Below are 19948 nucleotides of genomic sequence, written 5' to 3' on the forward strand. Positions count from 1 at the left end.
TAAAATTGATTTTTTATCTTTTAAATTTAAATAAATAAACAAAATAAACTAATGAGCTTTAATTTGAAAATTTTAAAATAAAAAAGTAAGTCCATTAATGAAATTGATATTCACTTATTACTATATTTATTGTAATTATTACACTAAAGTATTATGTGAAATTTATTAAAGTAGAAAAACTTATAAAATGACATTTGAAAAATAAATTAATTCAAAATCACCATAAAATGACATTTGATAAATTGAATGAGAGTGTCATATGTGACAAAAAAAACCTTTATTTATTTGAATAGATTTATGTACAACAATTAAATAAAAAAAAATACTATCATTACCATTCTACTTTAAAAATAAAATTTTATAATACAAACAAATAAAGATTATCAAAAGTCACATTTCATACTTTTTTATCATCATACTTTTATATTCTTTCATATATTTTATATTTCGTCATATTTTAGTATTATATATATATATATATATATATATATATATATATATATATATATATATATATATATTATTTTAGCAAATATATTTTGAAACTACATTGTTATAATTAGGTAGTCATTTCAATGTATGTCTTTGTATATGTAATGATATTCGTTCCCAGTTTTACCTTGCCAGGATTGAACACCTCATTTATAAGAAACATTCCAAGTTGAATTACTTACTTTATGTTATTTTTAACATAGACAAAATTATCATTTTTATTTAGTTCCATAAGTTTTCTACTTGTATTCATTAAAACATATCATAAATATTTCACAAAGAAGGTGGACTTGTACGCGCATGTTAGGAAAACATTGTAGACGAGTAATTGTCATTGATTTTTTAATAGTTTTTTGTGCAAGTGGTTTGTTAAGTGATTTTCTATGTAGGGTACTCTAATTCATCAATCTTCGTTGTTGCTAAATGTTATGTCATTTTTCAATGATCGTATGTTCTGCAATGAAAATAAACAAGAGTCAAGGGCGGTTATCAAATATGGAATTGTTTTTTGAGATAATCGGTGTTCATTAATCGACGGTTTTATGCTGTATTATTATTCAGAGTTAAAATAAGAGATTGGTTAAAAAATACTAATAAAGAAGTCTTTGGAAATTTGTGATTACCGACAATTCTTTAACTATGTCAATAGTTTTTTATTAATATAAATTGAAGCATTTACTTATTCATCATTCCCTTTGTATTTTTATCGGAAGTTTACTTTAAAAAATATATTATGTTTATCTTAATTTTTAATATCGTTATTTAAAATGTCAATATTTGTCATATTATTTGTATTTTATGTACAAATTATTCCTTTAAAAAATATTAATGTTTACACATTGATATTATTTTTTAATATACTCGTGTAGTATACAGATCTCACACCTAATGACTAAATAGTTTAGGTTGTTTCTATTCTTAAAAGAGCCTCATTTTCCACTTCAATTTTCGTTTTTATGATAGACTTAGAAAGTGAAAGTTTTTCTTGTTCATGTGAGGTTTCTTCATTGTAATTAGATCCGATGATCATATTTCATTGTAATTAGATCTTATGAATACATAAATATTTCACTTATTCCTTATTATACATAAATATTTCACTGATTCCTTATTTATCTGAGATCGATTCATCTACTGTTCTTAATTTCCACATTGTCCTTTCAAATTGTATGAATCTTCTGAACATCATGTCATGGGTCAATCAGGTAAACAGTAGTGACCCATTACTGATTCATTAATACCTTATTAACTACTTGTAGGACTTCACGGAGGTCATTTGCTCAAGGGTGAAATTGATCATGAACAAAAAACTTATGAACAACACCATCGACCTCGATAAAACTCCAACTAGGGGTATTATCGACTTTTCTCTCTACCATCATATTCCTCAATCTAATCACATTTTCCCGCCTTCCTATATCCGCATACATATTAGCAAGACCAACATATCTTCCACTTTGATTAGGATCAAGTGCAATCAACCGTTTTACAACTCTTTCTCCTAAACATATTTCACTATGTCTTAAACACCCATGTAGAAAAGATCCCAAAATCGCTTCATCAGGTTTCATTGGCATCAAATTTATCAATATTTCAGCTCTTTTCAGTTGTCCAGATCTAGCCAATACATCAACCATGCATCCATAATGCTCAATTCCTGGTTGAATACCAAAAACTTTGAACATTTTTCCAATTAAACACCATGCTTTTGTCACTAAAGATTTGTGATTACAAGCAACAAGAACAGCAACAAATGTAATGTCATTAGGAACAGGTCCTTTATGTGTCATCTCTTCAAAAAGCGTGATTGCTGATTCATTTCTTCCATTTGTAGCTAACCCCATGATCATGGAACTCCATGTAGCAATATCTTTATAAGGCATTTTGATGAATATATCTTCGGCTTTCTCTATATCTCCACATTTAGCGTAAAAATCTAGAAGTGCAGTATCAAACTCGAGGTCAAAAGTAAAAGATTCTTCAGTTAATTGATGGTGGATGTTTTGGCCTATTTCTAGGGCTCGGATTGTACCACAAGCAGTAAGGATGGTTAGTAAAAGAGGCCTATTGGGACTCACTAAGCCACTGTGTTTGTGTTTTATATGGAGGAACAAGTCGAATGCTTTGTTGAAAAGTTCGTTTCTCACAAGCCCAGAAATCATTGCACTATATGATACATCGTTTCTTTCAGGCATTTCGTCAAACACCTTACATGCTTTATCAACGAGGCCGTTATTGAAACACCCGGTTATCAAACTCGTACAACAAACCACGTTTTTATACGAGCTTTCTTCGAACACCTGTATAGCTAATTCAACGGATTTGAAATTCGAATACATATAAACAAGCGAGCTGGTGAGATAAACATCGCAAACATTTCCAAATTTGACGACATGTCCATGCACTTGAAGCAACGAAGATATACAGTCAAATGTTTTGATCAAAACAGGAAAAGTACGAGCATTCGGTTTGATACGATTGTTGCGCATTTGAGTGTAAAGTAGAATACCCATTTCTTGTTTTGAGGTTTTAGAGTAACCCAGTATCATAGAGTTGTAATCGAAGATGGTAGGCGTGTGCGTGTTTGTTTGGTTGAAAATTGTGTGCGCATAATCGATGTCGGACGTCACGGAGAAAGCTAAAAGCTTGCTGGTTATGTAAGTAAATCGAGCAAGTCCGGTGGTGATGGTTTGGGCGTGGATTCGTTTGAGTTGATCCATGGTTGAACATTTTTGAAGCAGGCGAAGATATTGGGGATTTGAGTTCATTCATATAGCTATAGCCTTTTGATCAGCTTTCGCAAGTTATAAGGATTATGGTTGAACAATGATGGCAAACTTTGTGAAACTCATAGAAGATTCATATTTCCAGGAAGCTTCATCTTCAACTCTGTTTGTTGTGATTCAATCAACAAAATAGAAGGTCAGTTCCTGATACAATGTAGGCTGACTTTCTGATTCTCAATGTTTAACACAAACATGTTATGAATGTATTTAATTAATATTGATGGTCTATGAAGAAAGATTAGCATAATCAAATATGATTCAAAGCTCTACATAATTAGTGATGAAATCTGCATACATCAACATAAACAACAAGGAACAAATTCATCTGCATACATCAACATAAACAAAAAGGAACAAATAGATGAGCACAGAAGTACTTCCATAAAATCCAATTGTATCTGAAAATTCAACCAGAAAAAAATATGTAAATTAAAATAATGATAAGCTTAAAAATTCCCAGCTAGTAAATGAACCTTTAAACAAAACCCAAATGACATAAACCTTTGAACGAAACCCAAATTACACAAATGAAGTAAAAACGGAATCAAATACTCAGATTTAAAAGTGACAACAGAGAATCAAAGAGTTCTTATTTATGGATATTCATAGAAAAATGGAAAACCATGAAATGGAGGAAATTGCGTTTGATAGTTCAGAATATGAAATTGATTTCCGTTTTCACATCTCAGAAAATCGCATTCATATTTGATACAATAAACTCACAACAATTTTCGATTTCGACCATTTATCTCAGTGGGGGCTTCGATTTAGAGCTTGGCTAAGGTTCGGTTTCAGCAATGGGATGGTGTGCGACGTCGGCTCTGGCGGTGCGAGGGCGTCGCCGGTGCTCTGTGACGTCAAAGATGCAGAGGCAGAAAAGATGGGGGTTTGGTGTTCGATGGACGGAAGAAGAGAGACGAGGTCGGAAGAAGAGAGTTTTTTGAAATGCTTATCATCAAGTCCACAAACCCTTGGTATATGTATCTTCTAACGTTGAGGGTATTTGGGAATGATATGACTTATTAATATTTAAATAATGATTTTAATTATTTTCTAATATTAAAAACGAAAATATCACCAATGGTAAATTATATTTATATATTTATTACGAATGCAACCAAAATAAATATAAAAACCGTATACATCTATGAATAACTAACATAATTATTTGACTTTGATTTGTTATTTTTATCTAATTGTATAAATATTATTTAAAATTTTATATATCTTTTACATAATTGTTAATTACAATATTTATATGATATAATAACAATATTTGTATAATATATTTACTTTTCTTTAATTTATTTTTCTGGAAGTTTCAGCCTATTTTTTTATTACATATCATATTTAATATAAACTAATCTCACTATTTTCAATTATTTTCATTATAAATATTTACACATAACTTAGACATACTTAAACATATCATAATTTAATATTTAATATGTATATTTTTTATTATGTTATATTAATTGTATAAAAATATATGAACATGTATATATGTGAAACTAATGGGCCATATCACAAACTTGTATAAAAATATTGCAATTAGATATTACATATTATTACCATATTATAGGATTATATATTAGTTCTATGTAATTTACTCATAATTTGTCGATATGTGAAAAAAAATGATATTCTACCCATTTGTTCAACATATAAACATTATATATGAATTACTTATTGTTACCTCTTACGCATCTTATTTTATAAACTAATTCGAGTTATCTGTTAAGGTTGCATAAATAAATACATTCACTTTCTTCTAAAAAGACTAGAAACATAAATAGTTTTTACTTAGATAATACAAATAATATTAATTTAAGTACTACATCAACACATCTATCTTCAATAACTACAACTGTTAATATTTCGATTTACAAATGTATGTTTTATCATACAAATTTTTTTTATTATCATTTCTTATCTTTTAACTCATATAATATATATTTTAATAACCTACCACAAGTATTAACATAAAAAAATAGATAAATCGGCAAATTCTTTATCCGCTGCAAATCAATATTCCTCGAGATTGGTTACTGATGTACGTTTATTTCTTCAATTTTATTATAAAAATATATTTTTTAAGCTAATTATACATTTTATAACTTATCGTATTATCACTTATGCAGAAAACAACAATAACATGCACCACTTTCAAGCTAGAGATTAAAAAAAACAAAGAAAATTATATTTGGAAAATAAAAGATCGAAGAAAATAAATACAAGATCCAACGTTCAAAGTACATCAATACCACATCTTTTAAAAACTATGGATAACCGTAAAGTTCTTATTTTATATTACATGTTTTACGCTTAATTTACATTTATATACAATATATGATTTCTCATTTTTTTATTAGCCTGCAATATTAGATGATTTCAGCTTATTACTTTATTTTATATTATGTCTTCTATTTTCATAAGTTTTTGTTACTTACAAATCAATCAACCAACGTTGTTCGTCAAACTGAAAATGTCAATTCCTTTAATTTCCTTTAATTCGCCTGGAATCCAAAATACAATAGTACAATATTGTCATTCCTTTCCATATGTTAGAACTCCATTATTTAACATTACAAATGTTAGAACTCCGTTATCTAACATTACAAATGTTAGAAATCAGCTATCTAACATTACAAATGGTAATAATTTTTTGTTTTAAAAATATACTATTATCCATTTTCTATATATATATATATATATATATATATATATATATATATATATATATATATATTATTTATTTTGTTCAGATAATATTAGTTTCGATAACTACGACATTTCCAACTTACCAAACAAAAGACAATACTATGTACTTTCAAATGATATGACATCGAAAAATGCATCTACAATAACCGGTTCTTCATCATCAACGAAGTTAAATCCAGGATGTCATAAATTAAAAAGGAAGTCGAAACATTAATTCCTTATCCCGTTGATTGATTTGACAGAAGATGTAAAAAATATACATCAAGTCATATATGAAAACCTAATAGGTGGTATCTCAAAAGGCAATCAAATAATAATATTCATTTTCATTTTTTTTACAATTCGAATATTGTGTTGTATATACTTATAAAATTAACTAATATTTTTTCTACGTCTTTTATTTTACAAAATATTTAGATCATGGTGATCAAAATGTTGTATGTCAAACATGTAACGCAAAGTTATGGAGAAATGAATCCATTAGAGGTAAAGAAAAATGGAACACGGATTATTCATTATGTTGTGGTTATGACAAAATTCAACTTCCAGATTTAAAGAAAGCACCCCCAAGTTATGAAGGAATGTTTCGAGCAACATATTCTAAAAGTAAACAGTTCATGAAAAACATTCGACGTTACAATTCAATGTTTTCTTTTACATCGATGGGCGGTAAAATTGATTCTTCAATCAATAGAGGAAACGCTCCGTACATTTTCAGACTAGGTGGTTAAAATTATCATAGCATTGGAAGTCTTTTACTAGCAAACGGATCGAAACCAAAATTCTCTCAGTTATACATTTATGACACTGAGAATGAAATTTCAAATAGACAAAAATGCTTTGGGTATTTTTTAAAACTTTTTATTCATAATTAATTATAGTATTTTTATTTTATTTTACTAATATTATGTATAAATTCAATTTTTTTAGTGGGGAAAAGGATCGATCAACATCAATTGATAGTGATATTATTGAAGATATTAAGGTGATTTTGGAGTTAAATAATTTATTGGTTAGATCTTATAAAATGGTAAGAGATACTTTTCTGAAAAATCCTGAAGTTGATATGAAATTACGACTTATCGAGAGAAGGGAGCGAGATGGAAGAACATATAACCTACCAACTGCTTCTGAGGTTGCCGCTTTAATTGTCGGTGACATTTGTGATTCAATTGAAAAGAGGGATATTGTTGTTCAAACAAAAACTAGATTGCTACAACGTATAAGTGAATTGCATCCTTTGTACCTTCTTATCCAATATTCACTGCTTTTTCCATATGGGGATGATGGTTACAGTGTTTACACTCTTCATAGAGGTGTGTCATTTACGGCCAACAGCAAGCGGGCGAAATGTACAATGAGAGAATATTTCGATTTACGTAAAGTTGTAGTGGTCGAAACAAGGATTTAGGGGATATAAAGAATGCCGAAATCCGAGTTATAACGAAGAAGTTATGACATGTCGAAGTTTCGCGACAAAACCGGCACGGTGCCGAATGTTGTAAAAAGTGAGTTTTTGATAAACTACTTTTTAGCCTTAGTAATCTAAACGAAAGTCGTAGTATTCGTTAAATCGAGAAGTTCGATAAAAAAACGCCCAAATCTGACTTCGTATGAGGAAGTTATGATTTTTCGAAGTTTCAGCTTAGCAGTAGACAGCTAAAAGCTCGAATTTTAGATCGAGCGATTTTTAGCCGACACAACCTAAACGAGAATTGAAGGTCTCGTCATTAGGAGCACAACGGTAAAAAGTCTGACGAAAACGGACATCGGATGAAGAAGTTATGAATTTTTAACGGATTTCCTGTCCCGGTCTGTTAAAAATAATAATATAAAATTTAAAGTCAAAATTAGCCGACGAAGTCTAAACGGAAGTTGTAGAGCGTAATTTTAGCTACGCGTGCATATAAAAAATGTCAAAAACGGAGCTCGTATGCGAAAGTTATGGATTTTAGAAGTTTTGGCGCGAAAATCGAGAAAATTCGCATAGTCACGAGTTGCCACGTCACCCTCGTTGAAAAAGTGCCAGGTGTCCTGCTGAGTCACCAAGCTGCTAAGTCACCGAAGCTGCCGAGTCATGCGAAGCCACGTGTCGGATTCTGATTTGACCGAAGGGAGGTCCAATCCGAGGCTCGCATATGGACCGAACCTCGCACCCTAGCTCCGAGCCTCGCATGTGTGATACGACTCCGCGGTCCAATCAGTGAGTGCCACCGAGACCCTCGCACATGCTGACCACCTACGCATCGGACACACGCTTCAGACCAATCACAAGAAGCCAGCAACCCTTCGCACATGCTACCCTCGTGCGAGCCACCCCTGCGAAGCTTCTCAGCCGTCGGATCAGAAGCTTCTCAGCCGTTGGATCAGGACTTCAGACCCTATAAATAGAAGGGTACCTGCGAAGGCTCTCGGTTACTTTTGGAGTTTTGCCATATTTAGCCCCTCTCTTCATATTTTCTTCATCTTAGAATCCCCCAAAGCCCCGGTATCGATTGTAAGCCCCGGAATACGCCACGAAGTGCCCAAGAAGCCCGGAAAATTTATCTTTTCGGTTTCGAAGCTCGACCCTCGCAGAGCCCGGTTTCTCAATAAAACTCCCAGTTTTATTAGAAACGATCGTTTTAGGAAACGAATTGCTGCCCAGTTTTCATTAAATCAAGTGAGTGTGTAGTTACTTTCACCTTACACATAGATATGAAGTATTTTACATAAAATATGTGTTGTGTGAATATATATTGTTTGTTTATTTGAGATGGGTGCTGAAGGAATGATTTATACATGTTTTTAAATAATTTAAACTATATATGTATTTTTATATACGAAAAATGTTGGGTAAAACATGGGTAGATGAAATAGTGGGTATGATGAAAGGTGAGTTGGATAAAGGAGATGATCAATAATATTGATCATGAGTTGAGGGTGAGTGGTGAAAATTTGAGAGAATCACTTACCCAAATTGTTGGCCCCTGTCATTCAGCAGAGTATGGATAACAACCATGGACTATTCTAGACAGTCTATAGAACACTAGCAGGCCCGCAACCTGTAGGTGTAATGAACTATATGTTCATTTGTTGTACTCTAAAAACCCATTGACATGTATTGCAGGAGAGAATACCTGTAAATAATACTGTTGATAAATGAGAGCTATGGACTTAGCACATGTTGAATAAACCTTGGCAGCTATGGAATTAGTGCCCGTTGTATAAACCCCGGTCACGAGCTGACTTTGTGTCTATTCCTTAGGATGAATCCTTAGGAAGGAGTGATAGTTGATTCTTAAGGTAAACCCTTAAGAAATAAATAAAATAATGGGGTTTGGGGTAATTCGATTGATTGATTGATGTTTAAACATAATAAATTTATGTATTGTGGGTTGAAAACCCTATATGCTCACCAGACTTCCAAGCCTGACCCACTCAGTTGTTTATATTACAAGTAGAGGACCCCAAGCATAGTCGGATGATGATGATGAGTGAATTTTGGATTATAGGCCAGTAGTTACAAATAACTGTCGTAAGGCTTATAATGTCTTGTTTATGCTTTTGATCTGTATCGGAAAATGACATCCCAAGGTTTTGATATAAAAGGAAATGATATATTTCTTAAAGAAAGGTTTTGACAAACTTTTATCATATTTTGTTTTGGGGACGAATTCCGCAACATCTTTTATAAAGATTTCTCTGATTTGATTTTAAAAAGCATAAATTAAATCGGTCTTTTCTGACCGAGAAATTAAGGGATGTCACAGTTGCTATCAGAGCATTAGTTTAAGCGAACTAAGAAATATCCTACGATTTCTAGACTTAAACTTAGAATGCTAAGTGATGATTGTGAGATGAGTGTCTACCATAATTTAGACACGAGCACTAGTTTATTTTAGGAAGGATGCCTAAAATGCTTTTATGTGCTAAATGTTTTGTGTTATAGCTATAACGATGTTATTATTTGTTCGGATCTATGGTCTGTTGCCGACCGGATCTGGAAACCTATGTGTGTAGGATTCTAAACGTATGACTAGGATATTGGAACTAACATATAAACGTTTCGAAGACTTAACATCTAACAAAAATGAAGATCTAAATTCACCTACGATTGGTGTATAGATCGAAATGGTGAGTACTCAAAGTGGGTTCGGAAGTGATAATCAACAGCCTGAGCCAATCACGATGACTGGAGTGCAGGTAATGGTACGTACGATGTTAGGTGAACAGATGGAAGAAACAAAATGTTTACTTCAACAAAGTAAGGATGAACTTATTGTGCCAGTACGTCAGGCATCTGTTCTTGAGGCAACTATTAGGGTTGCTAAGTCTATTGAGGAAATGATCAATGACACAATCGCCAACAAAGTTGAAGTTGGCAAGAAGAGGAAATTTGAGGGGTCTTCAAGGCCCAACAAGAGCAACATATCCTCAAAGTTTGGCAAAATAAGAGATAAAGGAAAATGGTGCGGGAAGTGCAAAAATAAACACTCTGGGAATTGTGACGGGAAGGTGAAGTGCTTTAAGTGTGGAGAAATAGGGCATTACGCCAATAAGTGTACGATTCCCTAGCAGGTGTGCTACGGATGTAAAGAAGAAGGCCATATTTCTAAGAATTGTCCGAAGAACAATGAAGTAACAAGGCCAAGTGCACCATCAATGCCAAAGGAATTTCAGGATATCCTTGAAGAAGCGATTAATAACACTAGGAAGTAGAAGTCAAGACTTGATACCCGAAGATCAAGTTACGAAGTAGTAATGTGAATAGTAACAAGTAGTTTAGCCTATGAGAGGCATAGTATAGGGTTAACTTGAACCTTTGTGTAATCGTTTCAAGGAAATAAAATAAACCCTGGTTTTGTTGTCTGATGAATAGAATGGCTGGTGTAATTTTTTTGAAGTTGTCCCAATCATCTGGAATTTCCATCACCAACCAAGTTGAAGTAGAGTTGATCATTGAAGATACGCGTGAAAGAAGTCCTAGTAGAGTCTAGGAAAATTTTATGATTAATTGGACACATTTGTATGTGTTAAATTGTTTTGTGATTTTAGGACTTGGGGACTGCGAGACAGTACTTGGGACGAGTATGAGTAGGTGTGAATAGTAGTAGAGATCTATACTACTGGAAGCACAGGACTCGCACTTGGATCAGGGAAAGTCACAAGGTTACCAAGAAGCTATTATTTGATTCCGTCTTGTTCTAGTATGTCGTTACCATCGTTTCGGTAATGACTAAGAAGATGATTGTTATTCCGACCTTAGAGGTCATATCAAATTGAGTCCGACTACGATGAGTTTATTATGTGGTTCAGAGAACCAAGTTCGATGTAACATTTGACTTAAGCCAGAAGATTGAAATGAAAGATGATCAAGGTGATCAATAGAAGTATCGCACTCATTGTTAAAGAAGTTGGTAGTTAGAAATGATACATGTTGAACTGTGATTGTATCACATTAGAACATGAAGGAAGGTATAATTTTTTTCTGAAATTTGTCCCTTGGAGATCTGAGTCTAAGTAGTGCAGTATACAATGAGAGATCATTAGAACATGACCCATCGGTCTGTTACAATAAATGAAGGAAAATACTTATTCCAAGAAGAAGGAGGAGTCCTCAATAAGGATTTATTTTGTAACTCGAAGGTTACAATTGAAAGTCCTATGGAGATCTGAAGCTTTTTAGGATTAGCTGGATATTATTACTGAATTATCCAAGGCTTTTCTTAGATCGCGACTCCATTGATAGCTTTGACCCACAAAGGATCTGTCTATACTTGGAATGAGAAGCATAGGAAGCTTTGAGAAGTTAAAGAAGAAGTTGTGTGAAGCACCGATTCTTTCGTTACCTAAAGGATTTAATGACTTCACAGTTTATAGTGATGCCTCTGGAGTTGGGTTAGGATGTGTTCTGACCCAAAGGGATAAGGTGATAGCGTATGCATCGAGGCAATTGAAAGAGCATGAAAAGAACTACCCCACTCACGATTTGGAGTTGGCAGCGGTAGTATTCGCCCTAAAGATATGGAGGCATTATCTTTATGGAACAAAGTGTAAACTTTTCACTTATCATAAGAGTATCCAATATCTCTTTGATCAGAAGGAATTGAACATCAGGCAACGACGCTGGCTAGTATTACTCAAGGACTACGACTGTGAGATACTTTACCACCTTGGTAAAGCAAATGTTGTTGCTGATACTCTCAGTCGGAAGGTAAGTCTTGAAAAGAAAAGGGCCAAGAGTGTTAAGAATTAAAGTTGTCTTGACAATTGTGAAAAGTATAAAGAAAGCTCAAGAGGAAGCTTTAGAGAAAAATGACCGAAAGGAGGAACGTTTGAGTAAAACGTTGGTGTTTGATACAAACGGTCAAGGACTGGAGGTATTCAAAGATATGATTTGGGTACCTAGGATGGGAGGAATAAGAGGTCTTCTGATGGAAGAAGCTCACAAGACCATGTACTCGATTCATCCTGACAATACGAAAATGTATAGAGATCTAAAACCCTATTACTGGTAGCCGACGATGAAGCTCGAAGTTGCTAAAGTATGTGGCTGAGTGTGTAACTTGTGCCAGGGTTAACGCACAACATCAGAAAACGTATGGGAGTTTAGAACCTTTACCTATACCCATGGGTAAATGGGAAGATATCACTATGGATTCTGTGACTAAACTGCCCAGAACAAGGAACGGTCACGACATGATTTGGGTGGTCGTTGATCGCTTCACTAAGAGTGCGCATTTCATAGAAGCCAACGAGAAATGGTCTATGGATAAACTTGCGAATTCTTATGTGAAGGAAAGTGTGAGGCTTCACGGTGTTTCATTAACGATTGTATCCGATCGTGACAGCCGTTTTACCTCAAGGTTTTGGAGGAGTCTATAAGAGGAAAAGCAGTTTATGGGACTTGAAATAGTCCATTAGATTGCTGAAAAGTTGTAAGTGATTAGGGAAAAAGATGTTAGCTGCTCAAAAGAGCTATGTTGACAAGAAAAGACAACCGATATCATTCGAAGTTGGAGATTCGGTTTCACTTAAAGTCTCGTCGTGGAAGGGACTTATAAGATTTGGTAGAAGGGGAAAGTTGAGTCCAAGGTGTATTGGACCATTTAAAGTTCTTCAGAGAATCCGGAATCAAGCTTACAAGCTAGAATTACCGGAAGAACTAGAGAGTATTCATAACACCTTTCATATGTGTTATTTGAAAAAGTTCACGGGAGGTGTGCCCGGCATAATTCCCATTTCTGAATTAAGGTTGGACGAGAACAAGAGGTTAATTGGAGAACCTGAGGCAATCGTTAACCGTAAGACTAAGAAGTTGTAACGTAAGATAGTCGATTTAGTGCCTGTACGTTGGAAACTTATTAATGGGCCAAATCCCACATGGGAAACGGAGAGTGACATAGTGAGTCGCTAACCGTAGTTGTTTGTCGTTGTGTGATTCCGGTGCGGAATCATCCTAAGGGGGAGCGAGTTGTAACGCCCGTGTTTCTAGGCTAGGCATTAATATTGACATAATGGTCTAGGTTAACCTTTGTAACTCATTTAGAAGAAATGAAAAGGAATTATGTGAATTATGTGTTTTATGCTTAATTATTAGGGTTTAATTAATTAAAAATAAAAATAAGCGTCAAAATTAAAGAGTGAGATAAGTCTGATATCTTTACATAAAGTTGTAGTGGTCGAAACAAGGATTTAGGGGATATAAAGAATGCCGAAATCCGAGTTATAACGAAGAAGTTATGACATGTCGAAGTTTCGCGACAAAACCGGCACGGTGCCGAATGTCGTAAAAAGTGAGTTTTTGATAAACTACTTTTTAGCCTTAGTAATCTATACAAAAGTCGTAGTATTCGTTAAACCGAGAAGTTCGATAAAAAAACGCCCAAATCTGACTTCGTATGAGGAAGTTATGATTTTTCGAAGTTTCAGCTTAGCAGTAGACGGCTAAAAACTCGAATTTTAGATCGAGCAATTTTTAGCCGACACAACCTAAACGAGAATTGAAGGTCTCGTCATTAGGAGCACAACGGTAAAAAGTCTGACGAAAACGGACGTCGGATGAAGAAGTTATGAATTTTTAACGGATTTCCTGTCTCGGTCTGTTAAAAATAATAATATAAAATTTAAAGTCAAAATTAACCGACGAAGTCTAAACGGAAGTTGTAGAGTGTAATTTTAGCTACGTGTGCATATAAAGAATGTCAAAAACGGAGCTCGTATGCGAAAGTTATGGATTTTAAAAGTTTTGGCGCGAAAATCGAGAAAATTCGCATAGTCACGAGTTGCCACGTCACCCTCGTTGAAAAAGTGTCATGTGTCCTGCTGAGTCACCAAGCTGCTGAGTCACCGAAGCTGCCGAGTCATGCGAAGCCACGTGTCAGATTCTGATTTGACCGAAGGGAGGTCCAATCCGAGGCTCGCATATGGACCGAACCTCGCACCCTAGCTCCGAGCCTCGCATGTGTGATACGACTCCGCGGTCCAATCAACGAGTGCCACCGAGACCCTCGCACATGCTGACCACCTGCGCATCGGACACACGCTTCAGACCAATCACAAGAAGCCAGCAACCCTTCGCACATGCTACCCTCGTGCGAGCCACCCCTGCGAAGCTTCTCAGCCGTCGGATCAGAAGCTTCTCAGCCGTTGGATCAGGACTTCAGACCCTATAAATAGAAGGGTACCTGCGAAGGCTCTCGGTTACTTTTGGAGTTTTGCCATATTTAGCCCCTCTCTTCATATTTTCTTCATCTTAGAATCCCCCAAAGCCCCGGTATCGATTGTAAGCCCCGGAATACGCCACGAAGTGCCCAAGAAGCCCGGAAAATTTATCTTTTCGGTTTCGAAGCTCGACCCTCGCAGAGCCCGGTTTCTCAATAAAACTCCCGGTTTTATTAGAAACGATCGTTTTAGGAAACGAATTGCTGCCCGGTTTTCATTAAATCAAGTGAGTGTGTAGTTACTTTCACCTTACACATAGATATGAAGTATTTTACATAAAATATGTGTTGTGTGAATATATATTGTTTGTTTATTTGAGATGGGTGCTGAAGGAATGATTTATACATGTTTTTAAATAATTTAAACTATATATGTATTTTTATATACGAAAAATGTTGGGTAAAACATGGGTAGATGAAATAGTGGGTATGATGAAAGGTGAGTTGGATAAAGGAGATGATCAATAATATTGATCATGAGTTGAGGGTGAGTGGTGAAAATTTGAGAGAATCACTTACCCAAATTGTTGGCCCCTGTCATTCAGCAGAGTATGGATGACAACCATGGACTATTCTAGACAGTCTATGGAACACTAGCAGACCCGCAACCTGTAGGTGTAATGTTGTACTCTAAAAACCCATTGACATGTATTGCAGGAGAGAATACCTGTAAATAATACTGTTGATAAATGAGAGCTATGGACTTAGCACATGTTGAATAAACCTTGGCAGCTATGGAATTAGTGCCCGTTGTATAAACCCCGGTCACGAGCTGACTTTGTGTCTATTCCTTAGGATGAATCCTTAGGAAGGAGTGATAGTTGATTCTTAGGGTAAACCCTTAAGAAATAAATAAAATAATGGGGTTTGGGGTAATTCGATTGATTGATTGATGTTTAAACATAATAAATTTATGTATTGTGGGTTGAAAACCCTATATGCTCACCAGACTTCCAAGCCTGACCCACTCAGCTGTTTATATTACAGGTAGAGGACCCCGAGCATAGTCGGATGATGATGATGAGTGAATTTTGGATTATAGGCCAGTAGTTACAAATAACTGTCGTAAGGCTTATAATGTCTTGTTTATGCTTTTGATCTGTATCGGAAAATGACATCCCGAGGTTTTGATATAAAAGGAAATGATATATTTCTTAAAGAAAGGTTTTGACAAACTTTTATCATATTTTGTTTTGGGGACGAATTCCGCAACATCTTTTATAAAGATTTCTCTGATTTGATTTTAAAAAGCATAAATTAAATCGGTCTTTTCTGGCCGAGAAATTAGGAGATGTCACAATGTGGAGCTGAAATATCAATTGTCCATGCATGGTGGATATAAAGTGCTCTAAAAACTTTCCAAAAAAATTCTGTAATCATTTGTCTGTTGATCAAAATGATTTTCCTTTATATAGGAGAAGAAACGATGGTCATTTTGTAGAAAAATCGGGTGTTAAGTTGGATAATAGAAATGTTGTTCCATACAACAAATATCTATTGAAAAGATATCGGGCACATATTAATGTTGAATGCTGCAATCAGGGATCTTCTATAAAGTATTTGTTTAAATACATAAACAAGGTTCCTGATAGAGCTACAGTTGTTGTACGAGCCAACAATGAATGTGAAAATAATGATTCGGTCGATGAAATAGTTGAATATTACGATTGTAGATATTTATCTGCATGTGAAGCATCATAGCGAATATTTAAATATGATGTTCATTGCAGGTATCCTTCTGCGGTCAGACTACCTTTTCATCTTCCTAATCAACAACAAATTGTATATGGTGAAGACGATGATATTGACGATGTTATGGACAAACCTTTTGTTGTTGCTTCAAAGTTCAAATCTTGGATAGAGTGTAATGCAATTAATAGTGAAGCACGGGAACTTACATATGTTGAATTTCCTACAAAGCTTGTTTGGATATTAAATGGTAGGTTTTGGAAGCGAAGGAAAGTAGGAAAAGCCATTGGTAGAATTCATTCGGTTTCACCTAATCCTGGTGAAGCTTATTTCTTAAGGATTCTTTTAAATATAGTTAAAGGTCCGACATCATTTGATTAAATTCGCACGGTAAATGGTGAAACACATTCTTCTTTTAGAGATGCTTGTTATGCACTCGGGCTATTAGATGATGACAAGGAATACATCGATGCAATTAAAGAAGCAAGTCATTCTGGATCTGGTTTTATCTACGCTTCTTATTTGTTACATTGTTGATGTGTAATAGTATGTCTAAACCAGAGGTCGTTTGAGAAAATACATGGGAATATTTGGCGGATGGAATTCTATATAACCAACGACAAAGGTTCAAGTCTCCAGGTATTAATTTTTTTTCTTCATTTGTATTTAAAATAATCTTTTTATTATTCAATACCCATTAAATAATTATTAAAAATGTTATTAAATATTGTATTTTATATTTTGTAATTAGTTTAAAATTTATGCTGCAAACTTATCCCTTAGTGAAATGAACTTAAGAACTTAAATTTTTTTGAAATAGAACAAATTTTACTTCGAAACAATTCCACTCTCAAAAACTTCACAAAGATGCCTTACCCAGATGTTGAATGAGTTTCTTCTTCAAACAATTGACTTATCACCGATGAGCTAGATTACAACATTCCCGTTATAAAGAATGAGTTTGATCGTATGTTTCTCGCATTAACAAATGAGCAACGTAACATTTTCCTTAACATCATGAGTGTTGTTAAAGAAAATAAAGGAGATGTCTTCTTTGTTTATGGTTATGGTGAAATGGGTAAAACTTTTCTATGGAGGACAATATATGCACCAATTAGATATGATGGTCATATTGTTTTAAATTTTGCTTCAAGTAGTATTTCTTCGTTATTATTACCCGATGGTAGAACAATATACTCTCGACTTATACTTCAATTTGAACTTACAGAGGATTCTCTTTGTAAAATAAATCCAGATGGTGAGTTGGCTAGCTTATTAAGAAAAACCTCTTTGATAATTTGGGATGAAGCACCCATGGTCCGTAAGCATGCATTTGAAGCTTTAGATTGAATTTTGAAAGATGTATTAAGGTGTGGAAATTCTAGCATCTCAAATATTACATTTGGAGGGAAAGTTATTATCTTTGGAGGAGATTTCAGACAAATTCTACCTGTTGTTCTTGGTGGCAGTAGACAAAACATTGTTGATGCTTCTTTGAGTTCTTCATATTTATGGCAACATTGCAAAGTCTATAGATTAACAAAAAAAACATGAGATTAACTATGGGAAGTGATCAATCTGATATAGAAAAAATAAGAGATTTTGCAAACTGGCTATTGGATACAGGGGAAGGCAAACTCAGTGGTCCGAACGATGACAAAATGATTATCGATATTTCGGACGATATTCTCATTAACGATCTAGATGATCCTATAGGTTCATTAATTGAGTTTGTGTATCCTTCAATTTTGTATAAGTATAACAGTACATATTATCTCCAACAAAGAGTGATACTTGTTCCAAAGAATGAAGTTGTTTAGGAAATAAACAACCCTTTGCTTAAGAAGTTTCCAGGAAATAAGGTTGAATATTTAAGTTCAGATAGCATATGTGAGTCCGAATTTGTCCATGATTAGTTTGATGCAAATTTATACTCGCCTGATGTATTAAATGGTCTCAAAGTATCCGGTTTACCAAATCATAAGTTAGTTTTAAAAATTGATGTTCCAATAATGTTACTGAGAAATATTGATAAGAAAAACGGCTTATGTAATGGCACAAGACTACAGGTGATATCATTTGGCAAATGTGTTATTGAAGCACGTATAATATTTGGAACTAATATTGGAAACCAGACTTTTATTCCAAGAATGTCTTTAAGTCCATTAGAAAAAAAAATCCGTTCAAATTCACAAGAAGATAATTTCCTTTGGTCGTATGTTTTGCAATGACTATTAATAAGAGTCAAGAACAATCGTTATCGAAGGTTGGTTTGTTTCTCAAAGATCCAGTTTTTTCACATGGACAATTGTATGTTGCCTTATTTAGAGTTCAAAGCAGAGAGGAATTAAAATTATTAATTTTAGATAAAGATGGTAGACTCACAAATAAAACTTCCAATGTTGTTTATAAGGAAGTTTTTCACAATTTATAACCAACTTTTTTATAGCATCTTTTACTCATTTTTAAAAAATCACACTTCATCCATCATATTAATTAATTTATTTATAATTATGTATTGTATTTTTTTATGTCAATTTCATTATAGACATGTTTTGTTTGTTTTGTATCAAATCAATTTCGATGTTTTTTATGTGTCTTTTTGTCATTACTCAAACATATGTTGCATTATATAAAGTCATGACTTTTATAAAATAGGTGGATTTACGTTTTTAATTAAATACTTAAATTTTACAAAGTTACTAAAAATAGAGAACATATCCTAAGAAAAACACCGCCATTGCACGAATTTCAAGGTTATGGTCAGTAAGCCTAAAAAAAACACATGACGCAGTAAATCAACATAAAAATTTGAAAATAAACTGACGAAGACAGTAGTAATTTCTATTAATCTCACGTAATCAGTAGAGTTGAAGATTTATTGGGATTGTAAGTTATAATGGCAAAAGTGACGTTTTAGCCAACAAACGTTTTTTTCTTCCCACTCGCTGCTTTGTGGTTGTGTCATCATCTCCGTATGTTCAACGAGAATCATGCACCAAAAGTAAGGGTTTGAAAAATCTCTATTTGTAATTAAATACTTACAATTTACCGTGTAATTAAATACTTACAATTCAGAAAGTTATTAAAAAAAAAATACAATATTACAATTCATAAGTTTTCTAAATTAATGATATATTATTCTATTACTTAATTAATTAAATTTTAAATTCTATTTAAAATTAACATACGTGGGTTCCACGGATTCTAATAAAAAGTGGAAAAGATGACTTAATTTCTTCAAACATTGCATTGAAAGTATGATAGTCATTTAAAAAATATATGTGACTTCGTCCGAATACTAAAGAGGGGCTCTATTTCACGATATGAATAAGAGGTTGAATATAAGAAATATAATTAAATTTATTAGATTTTAAAGTTAAAAAAATATGATTAAAAAAACTAAATCTACTATAATAAATGAAGATTTTTTGCCACATGTCACACTCTCATTCAATTTGCCAAATGTCATTTTGTGGTTATTTTGAATTAATTTATTTTCGACATTTCATTTTATGAGTTTTTTTTATTTTAATATATTCCACATAATACTTT

At 33.5% G+C, this 19948-nt stretch overlaps 2 protein-coding genes and 1 pseudogene across 2 annotated transcripts; 2 read left to right on the forward strand and 1 right to left on the reverse strand.

Moving 5' to 3' along the window:
* Nucleotides 1-1497: 1497 nt before the first annotated feature.
* LOC145055127 (pentatricopeptide repeat-containing protein At5g06540 pseudogene) lies at nucleotides 1498-3260 on the reverse strand (annotated as a pseudogene).
* A 61-nt stretch (nucleotides 3261-3321) lies between these two features.
* Nucleotides 3322-16774, forward strand: LOC145050917 (uncharacterized). Its single transcript, XM_078999098.1, has 6 exons — nucleotides 3322-3383; nucleotides 3512-3651; nucleotides 6417-6705; nucleotides 6930-7241; nucleotides 16120-16260; nucleotides 16435-16774. Exons 1-6 carry the CDS (start codon nucleotides 3322-3324, stop codon nucleotides 16772-16774), a joined length of 1284 nt encoding a protein of 427 aa, XP_078855224.1.
* Nucleotides 16775-17410: 636 nt separating this feature from the next.
* On the forward strand, nucleotides 17411-17743 carry LOC145050918 (uncharacterized). The gene has a single exon (XM_078999099.1). The coding sequence runs from the start codon at nucleotides 17411-17413 to the stop codon at nucleotides 17741-17743; it is 333 nt and encodes a 110-aa protein (XP_078855225.1).
* The last annotated feature ends 2205 nt before the right edge of the window (nucleotides 17744-19948 follow it).

Source organism: Lactuca serriola, chromosome 5 (assembly GCF_051521515.1).
Source record: "Lactuca serriola cultivar US96UC23 chromosome 5, Lser_US96UC23_V15, whole genome shotgun sequence".
NCBI classification, from domain to species: Eukaryota; Viridiplantae; Streptophyta; class Magnoliopsida; order Asterales; family Asteraceae; genus Lactuca; species Lactuca serriola.